Source organism: Mesoplodon mirus, assembly GCF_964341445.2.
Source record: "Mesoplodon mirus genome assembly, chromosome: 4".
Lineage (NCBI taxonomy): Eukaryota > Metazoa > Chordata > Mammalia > Artiodactyla > Ziphiidae > Mesoplodon > Mesoplodon mirus.
The window spans coordinates 11,364,640-11,386,602 of NC_138979.1; the positions used below are offsets into that span (position 1 = coordinate 11,364,640).

Below are 21,963 nucleotides of genomic sequence, written 5' to 3' on the forward strand. Positions count from 1 at the left end.
TTGGAGTCAAAAGGGCCTGGGTTTGAGTCCCATCTCTGCCCTTGTTAGCTTTGTGACCTTGGGTTAGTCTCCTAATAGACAGTGACAGCACTTTCCTCACTGTGGCTGTGTTGAGTAAGTGATGTAATACATATAAAACAGTTAGTACAGGAATTGGCAGACAGTAATTGCTCATTAAACCTCAGCCATTAATGCTGTTATTTAACACAGATGTTCTTGCAAATAGGTCTGTCTTACACCTTTTACATGGAAAACATTTATTGAAATCTTTTCAGTTATAAAAATTTGTTCATTCACTTCAAAGGAGTATATAAAAATTAATATTGTAGAGCTTTCAGAAAATGTGCAGTTAATACAACGTCTTTATTATGTTATGTATCTGGCAACCTTGGCAGTCTCAGAACAGAGCATATAACCAGGAAAAAACTATGTATTTGGGCAGCCAAAATAAAGGTCAAAAATTGTATAACAAATTATCAGCCCTTCACTAAATCTCTGTTTTTCTTTCTACAGTACATTTTAGTTTTTGTATGGTAGAGGCTCAACAAATATTTGAATAAATGTATTTTTATGCTAGTTTTTTGAAGTTGCTTTTCTAATTTCCCAACTAGAGGTAGATAACATGGCAGCGAGACAGCCTGGTAGCAATGAAAGCAACCAAATAGATAAAGCTCAAGGTTTTAAATATATACCAATTTGGAGCCAATGTATCCAAAGACAGTTCTGGGTCCTGTAATAGCCTTTAAAGGCCCATTTTTCAATGTATAGCACATAAGTGATGACCAGCCTGGCCCTCTCTGTACAGCTGTTTACTCCTGACAACTCTCCTTGGATGTCCATTTTAGACATCTTACACTCAGTATGTCAGAAACTTCTGTTGTCCTCCTCATAAATTGGCTTTACCTATAGCCTTCCCATCTCTGTGTGTGACAGCTTCCTCCTTCTGGCAAGAGGTACTGTTAGTGAGACCGTAATTGGCACATTTTGGGGAGGGCAATTTGACTTGAATTGAGCCTCACTGTGATTTTACCAGTTATAAACATTATTCATATATGAATATATATATTTTTATTTTGTAGGATGAAGAAAATGGCAACAGAGGAGGTATGTTATAAAAGGTTTAATTTTTCTCTGAATGTTTTTTTACCCATGCCCTTCCAGTCTTTAAGTAATATTCAATGAGATGATATAGTTTTTGGAGTCCAAATATATAACAAGAGTCTTTAGATGTGAGAGTCATAGAAATTAAACGTTTTTACCGTAGACTTCAAAATTTTATGGATTCCATTGTGTCACCATAATTTGTGTGATGATTTTATTGTCATTTATATATTAGTGTTTATGTGGGGGAATGTATCATGATTCTGAGGGAAGTAATTCTAAGATTTTTAAATTCAATTAGTAATCTTTTAAATTTAGTGATTCTTTTAGTGTGTGTTTTATCTGCTAGATTTATTGGTTCAAATATTGAGAAGTAGAGTATTTTGGTTCTTGTAGTTAGTCTTACTCTTGATTTAAACATATTTAATGAACTTAAAAGGCTGGTGATGGGGTTATTTCTTAAAAACTGCCATTTATCTTTGTTTCAATCTTATATGAACTTTAATGAATTAAAATTTATACACAATAAAAAGCACCCATCTAGTAAACTTATTTCTATATAATTTTAGATGTTTAAAAAGTTGTAAAAATAGTGAAAAGTATCCATATATCTTTCATTCAACTTCCCCTCGTGTTAAAAACATAACTATGGTACACTTAACAAAATTAAGGCACTCCTATCTAAACTGCAGGACTTATTTGGATTTTTCCCCTTTTCTGTTCCCGGAGTGCACATTGCATTCACTTGTCACACCCCCTTGGTTCTTCTAGTCTGTGACAGTGCCTCAGTCTTTCCTTGCAATTCACGGGCTTGGTAATTTTGAGTAGCACTGGTCAGTTATTTTGAATGTCTTTCAATTTGGTTTTGTCTTGATGTTTTCTTATTATTAGTTTGAAGTGATGCATTTTTAGCAAGAATACCCATTTGCACGTAATTTAAGTGTACTGCTATACTTAAGGTTTTGTTGTGATAAATATGTGACGGGAAACCGCCATTCCAATCAAGATGTGATATCAAAAAGAACCTTTCCGTCATTCCGTAAAGTTGCCTTGTATGGCTTTGCTGTCAACACTCCGCTGGCCCTAGACAATCACTGATCTGCTTTCTGTCACTATAGATGAGTTTTGCCTCTTCTAGAATTTCTTATAAACGGAATAATACAATGTGTACTCTTTGTATCTTTCAAAGATACATCTTCTCAGCCCATCTTCCTTGGCATAGTAGTTTTGAGATTCACCACTTGGTAAGTGTAGGTACTAATAGTACCACGTTTTTTTTTGCTGAGTGGTTTTTCCCTTGCTTGAATAGACCATAAACTGTTTATGCACTCACCTGCTGATGGACCTTTATAACACCCACATCTGATTTGAGGTCTTGGAATGGTTATGTTAAGGGTTACACTGAGAGGAAAATGGCTTCTTTCAGCACTATCAAAAGTAATGAGTGTGTAGGGTGAGGTAGGACCCTTCACAGTTGTCACCGTTGTGCAAGATGGGCCACTCCTTGCACAAGGTCACCATCTGTCGTGCACCAGGGCTCAGGATGGATTCCAAATGTTACTTGGCCTTAGTGGGGAAAGGGAAGACTGACAAAACCACGAGAGGCAAGAGAAAAGAAGACGTGGGTCCTCTGTCTCCCCATCATCCTACGGAGTGATGTACTGATGCCTGGACTAGCTACCAGACACACAGCACCTAGAATTTCATGCCTGTCATGTTCTAGTTTCTACTGGGAGAGATATACTGCTAATAAATGTAGAGGGACTTAGTTATAAAACTTTATTCTGCAGATGATTATATTTCTGACATATCCATTCACTGAAGTGACATTTCATTATATGCTTTGACTGGAGATAATAGACTTAAACATTTGTAAGGGAAAACTTGGAAGATCTAGATCTAACAGAAGGAGATTTGGAGAGGCATGATAAAGTGAGACTAAAGGGTGTGATCTGCTGGGAAAAATTACAGTTTAAATACCATTTTATTTATTAATTTATACTTAATCTCATTCAAAAAAGTGTTTGTGTCCACATGCAGGTATTATAGTAAGATAAAAATAAGATTAAAACGTTCATGGGGGAAAAATGAATTAAACTGACATTTGAGAGGTTTAGTACACGTAAATGCATGCTGTAGATCCTACACTGTTATCAAAGATGGGCTATAAATTTGCTTCTGAGCTTTTCCCAGTGGCAAGAAAAAAAAAAAGGGAGAGAGAGCGAGAGAAAGAAAGAAGGAGAGAAGGAAGGAAGGGGGGGGGAGGGAGGAAGGGAGGGAAGGAGGAAGGAAGGATGGATTATTATTTAAGGATTAGCCAAGGATTCACATTATCCATAAGAAAACAACGTCTGGTTTGCACTGAAGTCTGAGACACGTTTCTCCTATGGTTCCTCCTAATGGAAACAAAGAATAATATAGTAGGTAACATCCTCAGTCCCATCCCTTTATATGACTATTTTTTAAGAGATTCCTCAATGTAAGCTGACTTCAAAACCCCACGGTCCAATTTAGTGTAAAGAACTTCTCAACTGGGGACAGATTTGCTCCCCAGGGAACACATGGCAGTGTCGGTTGTCGCAGTTAGGGTGGGGGGAGGGTGTGCTGCTGGCATCTAGCAGGGAGAGGCCAGAGATGCTGGTAAGAATCCTACAATGCACAGGACACCCCCCTTCCCACCCCCGCCACCCCAAAGAATTATCCGGCCCAAATGTTAATAGTGCCAGTGTTGAGAAACCTTGGGTTATAGTGATGGATACCAAAACAATGGCCCAACTGTACAGGTCCCCAAGAGTCTGGCTTGATCTGGTGACAATACTCAGACCATTTAGAAGAATGGATATTCAGGACTACATATCCAGTGATCTTTAATGATTATTATACCTCACAACTGAATTTTGATCTGAATTGAGTTACCGCTATAGTTTGAGGTTAAATTATCTGGCCATTCTACTGGCATTGCATGTTGTCAATGAAGGAATAATCATGAGTAAGAAAAATGTTAGTTTAAGAAAATACAGAGTCAATCAATATATTAATAACTAGAAGATAAAATAGCTAAAAGAAAAAAATCAAAGAATGTAAATAATTGAAATGTAATAATCTCATCACCAGGAATCCAACAGATCGAGGGAAAAAATAATTATAAGCTAGGAAAACAATTTAATTTAAAAGGCCAATAGAAGAATTAAAATAAACACAACATAACTAAGGTTTTAAAATAAGAAAAATACAAATTCAAGCACCTTACCTCCTACGAAGCAAGGTCCATCAAAGTAAGATTATTTATAAAGTCCAGAACATCTGTATGTTTTCTTCCTAAGAAGAACACTATAAAAAGATATGAGAATACCTAAAGAAATTATTTTATGATATGTTTGTAATATACCTGAAAGGAGAACTACTTGAATTTTTATTTTTTGGAGGGTGGTAGAAATTAATATCTGATTGAGGACTTAATCTATAGTAGGAATCATAGTATATGTTATTATGCTGTTTAATCCTCACTGTAATGCTGTGAGGTGTGAGACAGTATTCCCATTTTGTGGATGAGGAAACTGAGGCTGAAAAAGACATAAAGTAACTTGTCCAAGATCACACAGCTAAGTGACAGAGCTGGACTTCCAAATCAGGCATGTGTAACTCTGAAGCCCATCTTCTTTAAACTGTGCGATTTTATATCTGTTGACTTTAAAAAATAGTTTGACTTACATAGGGTCAAGAATTAGTAGATAAATATAGGGTATATTTACTATGTTAGGAAATTAACTCTGTGAAATGTCTCCTCATTGAGAAAGTTAAAAACAAAGAAACATGGAGGACTTCCCTAGCAGTCCAGTGGTTAGGACTCCCAGTGCAGGGAGTGCAGGTTCGATCCCTGGTCGGGGAACTAAGATCCCACATGCTGCATGGCGAGGCTAAAAAACGAAAAAAAAAAACCCAAAAAACAAGGAAACCTGTTCCATATTTGTGAACACTTAAAGACAAAGAATTCACAACAAGGTCAGGGAAACACCAAGTTCAGAGGCCCCAGACATCTTGTAGGAGCACCCACCACTTGTTACTGGACTCTGAATAGCTGGCTGGCAGTGGACCTAGAAAGTTAAATGAGTTTAAAGAGTTCCTAGTTCTCTGTGTCCTTTTGCCTCCCTGGGCCAGGCTTGCTTTCATCATCCCAGTTGGCAGTGGGGGTCACAGGCTGGTCTACAGAGGCCTACTTAGCTTACGTTTAGTACTCATAATACCATTTCAGATAAACTGATCAGATCATCTGTCAGAACATATTCTATGTGAAAAATATCTTCTGACTTGTGAACAATTGTTTATAGATCCGTTTAAAAAATACAACCTATTTAGAGACAAATGACATGTAATCTATTATTTTGACTCAGCTGAATGTTTCGATATTTATTTTATAGTCTCATTTCCTTTTCAGACTTATTTTCAAGCGTACTGAGATTACAAAATCCTTTTATATGAATTTTGTTTAATGAAATAGAATCCCAACCTCCGGTATAATGATCCGAGTCAGAGCCTAGAATCACTGGAGAGAAAAGAATTCCCAGAATTTTATTCAAGCTCCTAAGAGATCCTGCTATGTTGCCAGAATTCTGTGAAACGGTTGAAAGGTTTTGTTTGGTGTTCTTTCCTTTTGGTACCTCAGTGGAGTCTCTTTTGCCAGTTACTTTTCTGATTATTCTCTTTACCCAACTTTTCCATTCTGTTATATATTATTTCTCATATCTTGTATATATGTGTCCTCTCTTGTGTTTTAAAAGTTATTTTTCTTTCTTGTTAGTTTTCTGTGCTATAATGCAAATACTGTTTACAAGAGAAAGGCCATTAAGGTAGAAAAATATTTTTTGGTGATAATAATGCTGGCGGATAATTGCTATCTTGCTGACGTCCTGTTGTCCCTTAAATCATAAATGCATAAATAATCAAAATAAGAATAATAGAAGGTTTGTAATTACCCTTATTTCTCCTTATTCTATGAGAAAAACTCTACCTCAGCTTAGTTGTAGGGACACTTCCAATATTCTAAAATGTGTATGTCATTTTGTTATGCTCAATAACTGGTGGATTTCTACTTTGGCATTAAACTTTATATTCAAGCATGTTAATAGTAGAAAAAAAAGTATCTGGGAATTCTATATACTTTCTCAGTAGTAAAAATTTGTATTTTGTGATTGCAGTCATTTCTGACAAACAGCTCTGTAGTCCGTGTTAGAGTTTTCTAATGAAGGATAGTTTAGTGGCAAGACATAGAACCCCCCCACCCCCGCCAGGCCACCTTAGGAAAGATGTGTTAATTCTAAGAAACAAATAAGACATCTCCAAATTCAAAGTCAAGTGCTGTAGGATACCCAGGGTGCCCCAGACACCAGAATTAGGACTTGGAAAGTAATTAATGCAGAGTAACAACAGCAACAAAATCTTGGCATATGATCCTCCAAAGGCCTAAACTCTGCTACTTACAGGATGGTTTAAATGATGTTCACAGATAGTTTTGATTATACATGATTGTCTCATATGCTGACCTCTGTAGAAGGAACAACCCTAACTGTATCTTCTTCCTTCCCTCCTCTCTCATAATAATTCCAAATTCCCCAAGAGAGAAATGTAATTGGCCTAGTTCATCATTTAATGAACAGCACTCACTATGTTTAGAGATCAAATGTTCTTCAGTTTAATGAAGATCTAAATTCTGTAGGGCTGAGAAAATTGAGTATATTTTATGCCGTTGATTTCCATTAATAGATTGAAAACCTATTCCCTCAGGATAATATAACACTAAATTATGGACCCGAAAATTGGTTGGAAGAAGAAATTCTTATTATGGTTAGGTCTGTGGTCTATGGTGTGGTGGTAGGGTGTCAGAATTGTGTTCATGTTACTTTTGAAATGTAGCAATACTAACCGAGTGGGCTTCACAGATCTCACGATATCTTTGGGAAGGCACATTAACTGAACCCCTTAGGATCCATTTTTAACTGTATTGACAGGTAAATTATTTGAGTTTTGAGTTTCTCTGGTAGTTAGGTAAATATACTAATTAGCTGCATATTTTTATTAACTTCTAGTGCTGTTCAATTGAACAACCACAGGTGTCTTAAACTGTCTTGAAGATATTTTACAAAGTAGAAATTATGGTGGTAGTGATGATGATGATGATGAAGATGATGTGGTGGTGGTGATGATGCTGGTGATGGGGCGATGATGATGGTGACAGGGTGATGATGATGGTGATGGTGATGATGGTGGTAGTGACTGGGTGGCGGAAGCAGCTAACTTACAGTGTGCCAGGTGCTGTTCTAAGACTCTGCATGGATTAACTCATTTAATCATCACAACAACTTTCTGGGGTGGATATTATTATCATCTCCATTTTCTGTGTGTGTGTGTGTGTGTGTTACGCGGGCCTCTCACTGTTGTGGCCTCTCCTGTTGTGGAGCACAGGCTCCGGACACGCAGGCTCAGCGGCCATGGCTCATGGACCCAGCCACTCCGCGGCATGTGGGATCTTCCCGGACCGGGGCGTGAACCCGTGTCCCCTGCATCGGCAGGTGGACTCCCAACCACTGCGCCACCAGGGAAGCCCCCTCATCTCCATTTTTAAGATGAGGAAATTGAGGCACAAAGTGTCTAAGTAACTAGCAAGTGGTAGAGTTGGACAGTTTGATTCTAGAGTTTTCTCTCAATTCCCACCCCAGCTTCTCAGAAAGAACTTTACTCTCACATAATTCATTCTTGAAAATGTGAAGGAAAGAGGGTTCTGTTCCCTTGAAAGTCAAGCAGTATTAAAAAAATCACTGAGGGACTTCTTGGTGATGCAGTGGTTAAGAATCCGCCTGCCAATGCAGGGGACACGGATTCGAGCCCTGGTCCAGGAAGATCCCACATGCCACAGAGCAACTAAGCCCGTGTGCCGCAACTACTGAGCCTGTGCTCTAGAGCCCGTGAGCCAAAACTACTGAAGCCCATGCACCTAGAGCCCGTGCTCCACAACAAGAGAAGCCACTGCAATGAGAAGCCTGTGCACCACAACGAAGAGTAGCCCCTGCTCGCTGCAACTAGAGAAAGGCCGTGCACAACAATGAAGACCCAATGCAGCCAAAAAAAAAAAAAAAGTAAAAAATTCACTGATTCAAAATTCAGGTATAATTTTGTTAACATAGAATTAGTATATCATACTTGTTTAGTTTTCTTCTTTATCTTCATAATTGAATATGTACTATTGGCTTAAATCTGCTGGGCTTAAGGATAAAGCATCATTGCTTTAATGTCTGCAGTTGGTTTTCATCTTTGATTCAGTTATATTATGACTGATAACACTTTTTTTGTTTTTGTTTTGTTTTGGTTTTTTTTACTTATTTTTGTGAAATGATAAGGGCACTTATAGGTATTTACCCAAGATAAATGAAACATGCCTGCAAGAATATTTGTACAGAAATGTTCAAATTATTCATATTAAATAAGCACTGGATTGAGTCGACCTAAATATTAATCAACATATGAATTGATGACCAAATTGTGGTATATCCATATAATGGACTACACAGGGCCTCTTGGATCAATCTCAAAAACATTTATTTTCTTGAGGTGGAATTCACCTAACATAAAATTCACCCTTTTAAAGTGATCAATTCAGTGACATTTAGTAGAGAATTAAAGGAGATGTATGCAGTGTGCATCTGCCACCTCTATCTAGTTCCAAAACATTCCGTCACCCCAAAAGGAAACCCATGTCCAGTAAGCAGTCATTCACTGTTCTCCCCTCCCCCAGGTCCCTGGCAACCACCAGTCTGTTTTCTGTCCCCATGGATTTAACCTATTCTAGATATTTCATATAAATGGAATCATACAATATGCAACCTTTTTCATATGGCTTCTTCCACTTAGTGTAATGTTTTTGAGGTTTTGTCTGTGTGTCACATATATCAGTACTTCATTCCTCTTTATGGCTGAATAATATTACATTGTAGGTATATATCACAGTTTGTTTATCCATTCATCCATTGATGGCCATTTGGGCTGTTTCCACCTTTTGACCGTTGTGATTAGCGCTGCTATGAACATGCATGTACAAGTGTTTGTTTGCATTCCTATCTTAAATTCTTTGAGGTATATATCTAGGAGTGGAATTGCTGGGTCATATGGTGATTCTATGTTTAACATTTTGGGGAACTGCTAAACGGTTTTCCGTAGTACCTGCACCATTTTTACATTCCCATCAGCAATATAGGAGGACCCCAGTTTCTCTACATCCTCACCAACACGTGTTATTTTCCAGTTTTGTTACTATAACCAACCTATTGAGTATGAAGTGGTGTCTCATTTTGGTTTGCTTTGCATTGCCTTAATAACTAATGATGTTGAGCATTTTCATGGGCTTGGTGGCCATTTTTATATCTTCTTTGGAGAGATGTCTGTTCAAATCTATTGCCCATTTTTTTAATTGGGCTGTTTGTCTTTTTCTTTTTGAGTTGGAAGTGTTCTTTATATATTCTAGATACTAGGCCCTTATCAGATACATGATTTGCATAGATCTTCTCTCATTCTGTAGGTTGTCTTTTTATTTTCTTGATAATGTCCTTTGATGCACAAAATTTTAACTTTTGATGAAATCTAATTTATCTACGTTTATTGCTCACACGTTTCCTGTCAAACTCATTTTGATTAGTGAAGAAGCCAAGTGCAAAAAGAGTACATATCCTCTGATTCCATTTATGTGAAACTCCAGGAAAGACAAATCTAAACAAATCTGTGGTTGCCTGAATTGACTAGGAAGAGGCACAAGGGAAGTTTTGGGCTTGATGGAAATCTTCTATATCTTGATTGTGGTGGTGGTTGCATGGGTGTGTACATTTGTCAAAACTTAGGAACTGTGTACTTAAATGGGTACATTTTATCTTAGGTAAGTTATAATAAAGTTGATTTAAAACAAAAAGAACATATGCAATTTATTTATTCAGTCTACTGTTGATGGACGTTTAGATTTTTTCCAGTGTTTACCTATTTCAAACAGTGCAGCTGTGAGCCATCTTATTACACGTACTTTGTGCACAAATGTCCTCATTTCTGGTGGGTATATATATCTAGGGATGGCATTACTGACTCATAGGTATGCATACAATCACATTTAGTAGATACTGCTAAAAAGTTTTCCAAAGTGATTATACCGATTTACACAGCTACCAACAGGGTATGAGAATTCCACTTGTTCCATATCATCACTAACACTTGGCATTTGTCAGTCTTTTTAATTTTATCCATTCTAGTGAGTGTGTAGTGGAGTGGCATTTGGGTTAATTTAAACTTTCTTGACACTGATGAAGTCGATTACCTTTTATTTGGTTATTAGCTATCAGTGCTTTTTAAAATAATTCATATGTAGGAGTCTAAATATTTTTGATGAAGATTTTGTTAGTTATATATTTAGCAGATATTCAGCTGTGACTTGCCTTTCAATTTCTTATTAGTAATTTTGATAAAGGGAAGTTCCTAATTTTAATATAGTCCAAATTATCAATCTTTTCTTTTATGGTTAAAACTTTGAGTGCTATTGAAGAAATTTTTTTCTACTCCATGGTCATGAAGATATTCTCCTGTGTTATCTTCCGAGATGCTTTATTGTTTTGTCATTCACAGTTAAATCTACAATTCACTTGTAATTGATTATTTTTCACATGTGGTATGGGATCAAGGTTAATTTTTCCCCATATTGATATGCATTTGACCTGGCACTATTTAGTGAAAAGTCTATTTTTTCTACTGCTCTGTAATACCACCTTGATCATACAGTGTTTATATATGTTTTGGTCTGTTTCTGGACCATATTCTATTCCAGGGGTTGGCATGTGGCTCATTTTTGTACAGCTTCCAAACTAAGAATAGTTCTATATTTTTAAAGCGTTGTTTTAAAAAAAGAATATGCGACAGAGACTGTATGAGTCCTGCAAAGGCTAAAATATTTACCATCTGGCCCTTTACAGAAAAGTTTGCTGAACTCCGTTCTATTCCATTGGTCACTTTCTTTGCTGCAAGACTGTGATCTTAATTACTGTAGCTATATAGTAAGTGTTGCTGTTAGGTAGAGTAAGTCTTCCAATTTTGTCTTCAAGATTGGATTGGCTGTTCTTGTCCATTTACAGTAACACACACACACACACAAACAAATTCTTCTGGAATTTTGATTGGTTTTATATTATTTACAATGTTGAATATTTGAAAATATTTGAGGTATTGACTCTTTCAATCTATGAATGTGGTGTATCTCTCCCATGAATGAGTTTTGAATTTTTCTGCATCTTTTAGGATAAACATTTGATTTTTTTTCCTTTAGTCTCAATATAGTGAATTATATTGATTTATTTTTTAAATGTTAAACCAACTTTGCATTACAGAACTAAACCAAGATTGTTCCTAATGTATGTACTTTTTATATATGACCAGTTTTGGCTTTCTGTTTTATTTAGAATTTTTGCATCTCTGTTCAAGGATTGCTTCACATAAAGGTGGACTTTGGTCCTTTTGATATTTGGAGTATCAGTTTGGGTTCCCTGAGAAGCAGACACAAAGACAGAAATGGTGGCAAGACATGATTAGACATGGCAGAGATTTATTGGGGGAAATGCCTGTAGAAAGGAGCAGGAAAGGACGGGGAAGACTTAAGACTGTGATACAGGTCTGATGCCTGTGAAAGAAGAGAGAAAAAGAAGGATTTGGTAGGAAGGCCCTGACTGCAGCACAGTTCTCAGAAGGCCTGTGCTGGGCCAGAGAGGAGTCCCCAAACTAACACTGTCCCTTAGAGGAGTCCTGCTTCGGGGGGCAGGGGAGTGGCAAGGGTGAACGTGATGGTGGGTCCAGGCTGGGGCTGGCAGTCAGCTGTGTTCTCTTTGGCAGGACAGGGCTGGGCTTCTACCTTTGCAGCCCTACTCACGTGTTGTACTCCTTGGGAGGTCCAACTGAAAGCATATGGTGTTTTCCAGGGCCCTCTTCCTTGCTGGACCGCAACGTCCATGTTTGTGTCCCTGATGCTTTGAGACCGAGGGAGGCCGTGAACAGCTTCTCAGTCTCAGACTTTACTTTGGAAGCAGAATTTGCCTCAAGGCGAAAAGCAGTGCAAAACATGGGCTCCCTGGACTTCATTCTCCTATTTTGGTTTATCGATTTTTTGAAGGCAAGCTTTTTTTATATCTGCTTTTAAGATTTTCTCTATAGGGACTTCCCTGGTGGTCCAGTGGGTAAGAATCCACACTCCCAATGCAGGGGGCCCGGGTTTAATCCCTGGTCGGGGAACTAAGTTCCCACATGCGTGCCGCAATTAAGAGTCAGCATGCCACAACTAAAGATCCCGCATTGCCGCAACTAAATATGCCACAACAAAGATCCCATGTGCCACAACTAAGACCCAGTGCAGCCTAAATAAATAAATAAGATTTTTCTCTATATCTTTGATGCTTAGCCATTTTGTAATGATAAGTCTAGGTGAGGATATATTTTTATTTTTCTTGTTTGGGATTCATTGAGCTTCTTGTGTCTGTAGATGGATGTCTATCATCAGTCTAGGAAATTTTCAGCCAGCATCTCATCACATATTACCTGTGTCCTCCTGTAACCCCCAATGCTCTCTTCTTCTGGGGCTCCAATTAAACATATGTTAGATTTTCTTACCCTAGCCCCCATGGCTCCTAAATTTTCTGTTTCTTCTGTGTGTGTGTGTCTGCATTCCAGGTAATTTCTCCCTGTGTATATTCGATAATTTTCTTTTTAGCTGTTTGCATTTTAAATTTTAATTGTTAGAAGTTCTTTAGGGTAGTGCACCGAATACGCTTGATCACTTCCTATAGTTTCCTCTTTACCATTTTTAGGCTCATTTTAAAAACTTCTTCAGACGTGATAAGCAAAGTTGTTTTATGCTCTCTGTCTAGCGACTCCCTTATCAGAAGCCTCGGTGGGTCTCCTTCTCTCTTTTTTTCCTGGTGGTTCTATCTCAGAGGGTGTTGTGTGTTTGGAGTTTTTTGTTGTTGTTGTTGCTGTTATTATTATTATTTGTGGATGTTTGAGTAGTTTGTGTTTTTTGTGGATGTTTGACTATTTTGTGTTTATTGACCTTCAAATATCATTACTGAAGATTTTTTGAGACCTAGGATAAAAGATTGTTGTTTGCTTTGTCCAGATCCTGGCTATTACTTGATTTAGCCTATAAATCTGTGAAGTTTGGCCTCTAGCTACTTCTTAGAGATCGGTTTCCCTTCCCTTACCCCCTACTCTGCTTAGTTAGCACTGAGGTAGCCTCTGGGCTGGTGGGAACATTCTTTCCAGTTACCCTTACTCTTCAGTGTGGGGAAAGTCTCCTAACAGATTCCTAACTGGACAAGACTTGGGCTTTTTCCTCTGCCTGCTGAGTGCAGATGCCCTTAAGATGGAAGTTCTAACCTGGACATATATTATGATATTAGTAGTCTTTTGGGAGGTAATTTTCTTTTTTTTTTTTTTTTTTTTTTTTTGGCCACACCGTGTGGCATGTGGGATCTTAGTTCCCCTACCGGGGATTGAACCCACGCCCCCTGCAGTGGAAGCGTGGAGTCTTAACCACTGGACAGCCAGGGAAGTCCCGGGAGGTAGTTTTCTAGTAGCTACACTTTGGATGCATATACACTATGGCGCAAATATAAGTGATGTATTCCCTGTACTCACTCACTTTGCTAATATATGGATACTTCAGTGAATGGTTTGCTGCCCATGTATTTGTCTTGTTAAAATAACTTTATTCTATCAACATAGTTATAATAAAATTACTAATTTATTTGTAGTTTGCTATTATGGGCAATGTTTCCTTCTGTAAAAATATATACACACGTATAAACTTGCATACACGTGTACACACACAAAGATAATAAGTGATTTTTATATTATATGTTGCTAGCAACAGGTTAACTCAATATATTTATTTTGTTTCTCTTCATTTGACAGGTAGGAAACACGGGAAGGGAGGGCTTCAGGGTCTTCTGAGTAAATAGGACAAAGCAAAACACTGTGGAGCGCCAGGTGTAAAGGACAGTGATGACAAGGACATGTATATATATAGATATAGATATAGATATAGGTATAGATATAGATACACAGGGGGGAGAAAGTGATAGCTTTCAATATGTTCAATAGTTTCCAAATGTTTGAAAGGATATTTTGTACAAGATGGAGTAGATTGCTGTTTCACAACTAGTGAAAGAAGCAGGTAGACTCTTTCCCTGATTTTCTCCTGGAAAATCCCTACTCATATTTTGGACACAGTTAATCTGAGTGATTGTAGTAAACAAGTGAAAACTTTCTACTTCCTAATATACCTGTTCCTGGGAGGTGATGATAGTAATACAGATCTGGTAACGGAAAATAGAAAAATAAGAAGGGGGATTCTATCTTTTATCAAGAATTGGTCATTAGAATGTTCAAAGTAAAATTTTCCTACATACCCAAACTAGTCATTATGTTTATTAAAAAATGTTTTTATGTGTTACTTTAAGAACAAAGATCATTAAGGGTGGACAATGTCTTTCATTGTTGAATTTTCAGTGCCTACTAAGTGCATGGTACATAGTAGGAGCACAAATGTTTGATGAGTAAATGTATTGAATAAAGGGCGGGTACCACCCTAGTACCACCTTCACTTGATACTATTCCCAAATGACTGTTCCCAAAGCTGCAAAAGTCAGCATGTTAGTATCTGACCTCAGCTGTTGAGGAATTATTGTCTCTCTACTTCCTTCCTATTTTTCTTTCACCTTTCTCCCATCAGTCCCCCTTTAACACAAAGTCTTGGTGACACTTTTTAAATTTAGAAATCTTATTTCACACAGTTGCTAAGTGTGTAAGCTGGAACACTAATAACAAAAACACAATAATCCTGGACCTTAGTAGGAATTTGTAAAATAAACTGGTATACTGGTAAAGTTAGATGAGAGGTTTAAAAAAAAAAATCTAACTTCACTCTAAAGGTCCCAGGAAATCATACTTACAGTAATCTAAAATGAAGGGAATTTGATTGCACTAAAGTAGGTATTGTCAGAAATCCAATTTTTGGAGTAGATTTTCAGGCTTTGTGAGACATTGCATGAAGGTAGTTTTGGCAGTCAAGAGGGTAAAGGCGATTTAAAAATCTCTTTAATGGTTCTAAAACCTTTAGGAAATAGGCGATCTAGGATTTTAGAGAACTAATTGGGATACTGAACAATAGGGCTGTAAAGGTGAAAGTCCAGGAAAGTACCTAGTTGGAGTATTAATGTTCTAGACTGTCCTAGAAATCACTGCTCTATAGAAACTGTTGCTCCAGAGATGACCTGTAATTACGTGACTTTGAGCTGTCTTTTCTTAGCTGCTCCGTAACTTAAGACCTTGATCACAGACACCACTTAGCTGAATAGGCCCATTTTTTTCCTGATTGCTCTCCAGTTAGTCTATACTCAAAATACATGATTCGTAGATCCAGTTAATAAAAAGTGAATTTAATTGTGATGGTCCCTGCTTTCAAAATTTAACAGATAATTTTTCATCTCTGGTGTAGAACTGCAATAGAAGTATTTGCGTATGAATGCTAAATGCGTTAAGTCTAGAAATATATTTCCTGTTGTTTATTCATTCTCTTAGCAGACATTTGTTGAGTCACTTCCAAGAGCCAGTCACTAAACTAATTGCTGGGAAGGGAGCAATATAGCCTCTAATCTCATTTCCTTTAGATAGTGATACAGATGTCACCTGCTAGAGAGGACTTCCCTGACCATTTCCTAAAAATAGTATCACATCCCTGCCTCTCCCTCTCCCTTTCCTTCTCACTCTGCTTATTATTCTCTGTCACACTTTTCACCATCTCTCATGCTACTTTTTTCTCATTGAACATTTTTCTGCCTCAGTTGGATTGTAGAGCAGGAACCTTATTTTTATTTTTTTTAATTTAAAAAATAATTTGTAAGTATGTATTCATGGCCACGCGGCATGCGGGATCTTAGTCCCCGACCAGGGATTGAACCCGTGCCCCCTGCAGTGGGAGCGCAGAGTCCTAACCCCTGGACCACCAGGAAATTCCCAACTTTATTTTATTACTTTTTTTTCTTTAAACCCAGAACAGTTCCTAGCCTGTATACATTTAATGAATCTTTATATAGGATGGTAGAAGATGAAGGTGTAAAATAATTACGTAAGTGCAGAAACAGGTCTGCACAACTGTGGCAGGGTCACAGCATGGCAAGTCATCTAACCACCAGGGAAGGGTTTCTCAGATGGGGTGTGCTTTGTGCTGAATAGGATTTTATCAGGACAAAGGAAAAAACAGCATTCGAGAACAGATTTCGGAGGTATTTAGAAGTTGTATTTGCCCAGATTTGGTAGTAGGACATGGGGTAGATTGTATGTCACCAGTTAAAGATGACTTGTGGAGGATTATGCTTGGCTTTTCTGGCATGAATGAGTGGATGGATGGAAGTACCATTGACTGAGGGATACGGAAGCAAAACACACCCACCTCATTCCCCCGGGGAAATGAGTTCAGTTTGGGATAAGTTACATTTCTGATGCTGGTAGAATGTTGAGTACCTAGTTGAAAATTTGGGTATGGAGCTCATAGGGAGAGGTAGGGTTGAAAATAAATTTGGAAGTCATCATTATATATGCTATAACTAAGCCCTAGGCATCAATAAAATCATACACAGAGAGCATGAAGACACACAGCGTAAAGATAGAACCCTAGGAAAGACAACATCTAAGAGCTGGTCAGAGAAAGGAGAATCAGAAAGGAAATCTGAAAATAAGTTTTGGAAGGTATAAGGACAGCCAGGAGGAGTTGATGGCTTGCTACTTAAGAGGCGATCATTTTTAGGGGAGGGTGGATAACTTGCATTTGTCCTAGAGAATTCATTAGGGTGGAGACTAAAAAGATACTATTGGGGGAATTCCCTGGTGGTCCAGTGGTTAAGACCCTGCACTCCCAATGCAGGGGTCCTGGATTCGATCCCTGCTCTGGGAACTAGATCCCTCAATGTACAGCTAAGACCCAGCATGGCCAAATAAATAAATAAATATTAAAAAAAAAAAAAAAAAGATACTGTTGGACCTGACCTGACAAGTAGCAAACTGGTAAAGTTACCAAGAATAGTTTCAGTGTGGTGGGCAGAGTGGATCCGGTGCATCAGTGGGCTGTGACATAAATTAGAACAGGGAACAGTGGGGAGGGGGGATGCATGCTGTCCCCCAGGGGATACTTGTCAACATCTGAGAAACCCTGAATTAGAAGCAAAGAAATGAGAGTAGGTGAGTATAGAGTATTCTTCAAGAAGTATGAAAATGAAAGGATGGGGAATGAGAGGTGAAAGCTGTGTGGCAGGGTAGGGAGAAGTTTTGTTGTTCTCTTAAGTTTGGGAAGCTTTTGTGTGTTGTGAGATCTGGAGAGAAGAAGAGAGATTGGTTTTACACTTGAGAAGAGACCATTTGGGGAACAGGGTCCTGAAGAAAGCTGGTAACTAAATCCTCACCTGAGAAAGAACAAAGGGAAGTAAGGATAGACAAAGATTTAAAAAAGAAAAAAGTGAGGATTCAGCAGATGAAAGACAGTAAAGTAAGAAATAAGGTTATCCAAATAGTGTGAGCAGATCAAGATGCCAGAACAAGTCCAAGAAGGGTATTAGAAGTTTGAAACAGCAGCCTTGAGGGAACGGGGATTAAAATACAAGCAAGAGACTTTAGTGAGTAATGTCAAGCCCTTAGCTGAACTTGGAAACTCTAAACCAGTGGGTCCTGCAGTTTTACTCAGTTGACATTGCAGGCCAAGAACAAGAGCAGAGGGAGGGTCTGGTTGGAATTGTCCATAGCTGGACATTGGCAAGTGGAATGCTTTGAAAGGTCAAGGGGGAAAGGAAGTTGAGGTTGCTGGTGAATTTGGTTGTAATATTGATCTGTGGGTAAACTTATAAGAAAGAATGATTTCTGAGGGGGACTTATCGATAGTCTTGAAGACCAGAGGGACTAAAGGGTTTGGAGAAAGATGCGGGGCAGGTTTAATCAGTTATGGGGTCGGGCAGTGGTAAGGTCAGACATGGAAAGATAGTTGCCCGTGGTTAGCACACTGCAACACATTTTTCCGGGTTTGCGGAGAACTTAAAATCTAGAGCAACTGGAATAACGGCTCTGAATCCACACGTGATACATACTTGGTGAAATTCCTGAAACTTTTAGAGAGAGAAAAAAATGATGCTGCATAAACTTCAAATACTCCAGAAGACAGATCCCAGGACTGTTTTGTTCGTTGTAGAGTGATCGGCTCCTGGCACGTTGTCCAAGCTCACTAAATATTTGTTGAATGAATAACATCCTCCAGAGTCTTTCTTGCCTAGGTGGTTCATAACGCCAGAAAATTTTGGTTCATGTCTGACACCTAGTGGTATTGTACTCAAATTACTGTTAAGTGGCAGCATTTTCCTTCTATTTCCGGGAAATCCTAAAGATCAGTTGCAGTACAATAATAGCTTTGTTCCTGAAACATGCCTCCAAGTTGGTTTTGGGCAGTCCTGCTATTGGCATTTACTAGGACTTTAATTTGAATCAATCAGCAGTAATATTTACAGAGCATCCACTATATGCCAGACACTGTTCTGTGTGCCAGAGGTTTTCATGTAGTGTGTGTTCTCTTGCATATGTGACCTCACTGGATTTGAATAGATACGCAGAGCATTCCATTAGGGGTGGGAAACTTGTTCCGGAACTTAATTTTAGGATTCTATTGTGGTTTTACATGTGAGACCTTTTCTAAATTTATTTCATAGCTTTTGGTGATACCGTTCCTATGTCATGAAATACTGCTTTTCATTAATGTTAGGTAGGCTTTTAGGAAGATAGAAGAAAGTAGAAGGAAGGCTTGGGTTTGTTGTTAGTTTATATCATCCAGATTGTGCAAAATACTACATAATATGGAGAACTGTGAACAGATTTTGTTTTCTTTCCTTTAAGAAGAAGTAAAGTTCTGATTTGTTAGTGATGCATACTGAAGTATTTGAAGTATTTGTGAATGAATTGACATGATACCTGGGATTTACACTAAAATACTTGAGGAAAAAAATGTGAGTGTAAATGAAACAAGATGACAGATTTTTAATAGTTAGTTACATTATGTTCATGGGGGGGGTTATTCTACTTTTTTTCTCTATTTTTGTATATGCCGGGCATTTACCACACTAAAAAGTAAACCAAAAAAATTAGACAGGTGTGGAAAGTTTGTCATGATTAAGTTAGAACATGATCTGCTTTTTAATACTTAGCAGATTTTCTTAACTTCACTTTGTTCCATTTGATGTTACTTAAAGATGAGGCTGAGTAGTGAGTGTGTGTTTGCTTATAATGGATGAAATGTGATTGAGACCTGACAGGTGACATTCTACTGACATTGTCTAAAGACTATTGGAATTTGGGGTTTGGGGCTCATAAAAATTGTTGGAGCTACAGATTGGAGGCTTGGGAGGTATAATTTCACAGTACTAGCCATCACTGGAAATGAGAGCATCGTAAGTGGAAGTTTGGGAGCACCTAGGTTTAAAAAGCTGGAATGCATTTTTTTTTTCCTTAGTGTTTCTGCCCGTACCAAAGGGGAAAGGGACCCAATAATCTGCCCTGGCAGTCTCCTTAAATTGGATTGTACTTAATTTTCATACAGGATGTATCAGTATTTATCATATGATACATACGGGTTTTTGATGTGAGACAATGTCTCTCTTAGGCTCTAAAGATAGTTTTGTATGCCGTTAGCAAACCAAACCCCTAAAGTAAAAATTAGAAGCCTGTTTTCTTTTCTTTCTTTTTTTTTAGAAGCCTGTTTTCAACAATGAAAAAAAATCAGCTATGAAATATTTCAGGCAAACAGAAAGTGAAGGGAAGAAATGTGACTTCCAAATGCTGGCCATCTGTCCTTGTGATCTTAGCATTTTAACACCCCCCTCCTCCATTTCTCTCTCTCTTTCTCGCTCACTAAGACATAAATGATTATAAATATGTTCAAGACCCTTCCATACCACACCTTTTCTATTCTCTTCCCCCAGAGGTAACTACTAGCCTGAATTTGCTATTTATCACTCCCTCTGTCTGTTTTTTGCCTTAATAGATCCATAATTCCTAACTTTTGCTCAATAAATGCTTCTCCATGCCCTGTTGTTTCTGTGTCAATCTGTGACCCAGCAAAGAGAAACAAAGATCATTTTTTATTATTCAGATTTAACTTTGATACCTGTCTGTCTCAATCTACACTGTGGTTTCAGTTATTCTGGGTCTGAAAAATAGATATTAATTTCAATAAGCTATTTAATTGATTTTCTTTAAATAATTGATGCCTAGAGCTTTAATACTCCATTATGTAACCTCTATAGCTTTCCGCCTTTGTGGAGAGCACACGTCTTCCAAGGCTTATCTAACTTTAACTTTCATATGAAGCACAGTTTAACTTCAACAGCCTTTTCTAGTGTAGAGATAGATAGAGGGTTTCTTTGTTTTTGTCTTTTTTCTTTTTTTACAACAAAGAAATCAGTAAAAAGAATACTTAAAAAAACTGTCATTATAAAAACAGAGATTTGGTTCCATTTAAAAAATTGTTCGGTAGCATCTATGAGAACTACGAGAGAGAAGGAAAAATTTTTTTAAATCTCAATCTGAGTGATAACCATTATTTTCTGATGCTTTGCTTTTGGTTAAAATGTAAGATGGTATTTCTTTGTTTAGAGTATAATTTTTTTTAACTCTGATAAATACATTTCTCTTGTCCCTAGAACTAACTATAGGATTCCCTGATCTATACCTATTATTTCTCTGGGTATCTTCATTCTCTGTGTCTCGTTTCTAACTGGTATAGTTCTAAGAATATTACTTCTGAAAATAATCTATTTGCTTTAGGCTGCTTGCTTTGTATACTTCATATTTCAAATTTTGAAACAATTTAAATGTTGCAAGTGATTTGGATTTTAGCATTCTCCAAAGAAGAGGGTCATTAGAGCACTCTGGCTTTTAGACGCCAGTCTCTTTGAAGACAGATGAGTAGTTTGTGTCAGTTACTGGAAATTTGTTAGTATAGTCTCTCTTCCTTCTTCCTTCTTTTCTTTGGTGTTCTTCGGTTTGTACTCTTCAACTGCCCCCAACATGCCAGTTGAGTCTGTATTGTTACTCTTTGGACCAGTATTTAATCAAGCACGAGCAGCGTGACAAGCGCCATGTCCCCTGGCCTCATTCACCCCTGATCTCTATGTAAACTTTCTAAAGCTTTATCATCAGATTAGCATAGTAATAACATTGATTAAGTACCTACTTGTATTAGGCATCATATAAGTATTTCAATGGATTCTCTCTTCTAATCCTCACAGTAGCCTTGCCAGGTAAAAATAAATTGTCACGATCCTCATTTTTCAGATGAGTTAACTGGGGTACAAATAAATCATTTGTCTAACATCACTTGGGGATAGGGTTGCCAGATAAACTACAGGATGCCCAATTAAATTTAAATTTCTCACAGACAGTCATTTTTGCAAAATCCAGTCACCCTACTTGGAAAGTAAGTGGTAGAGCTGGGATTTTAAACCAGGTAATCTGGTCGTAGGGCTCAAGCTGTTAGCCACTGCCTTATACTAGGTATGGAGAATAAAAATCATATCCACCTGGATGTTCATCCAGTATTTGGATGGCAGCTACTACCTATATATTATTATTTCTTTTAGTTGAGTTATTTTTCCCCAACTGATTATATTTACTATAATGTAAAAGTATGTGCATTCTCTCTGATTTCAAAGTGTAACATTCAGCTTCAGGCAAATTCATGTATGTTTTTTATAGCTTCTTATTTAA

General features: G+C 37.7%; 1 protein-coding gene across 6 annotated transcripts in view; it reads left to right on the top strand.

Moving 5' to 3' along the window:
• Positions 1 to 21,963, top strand: part of ARHGAP21 (Rho GTPase activating protein 21) — a 130,090-nt gene that overhangs the window by 54,476 nt on the left and 53,651 nt on the right. For all 6 annotated transcript variants that reach the window (XM_082620029.1, XM_082620027.1, XM_082620028.1 and 3 more), the window contains exon 3: positions 1,080 to 1,104. In XM_082620029.1, the coding sequence (XP_082476155.1) occupies positions 1,080 to 1,104 (25 nt within the window). The remainder of the gene's footprint in view (positions 1 to 1,079; positions 1,105 to 21,963) is intronic.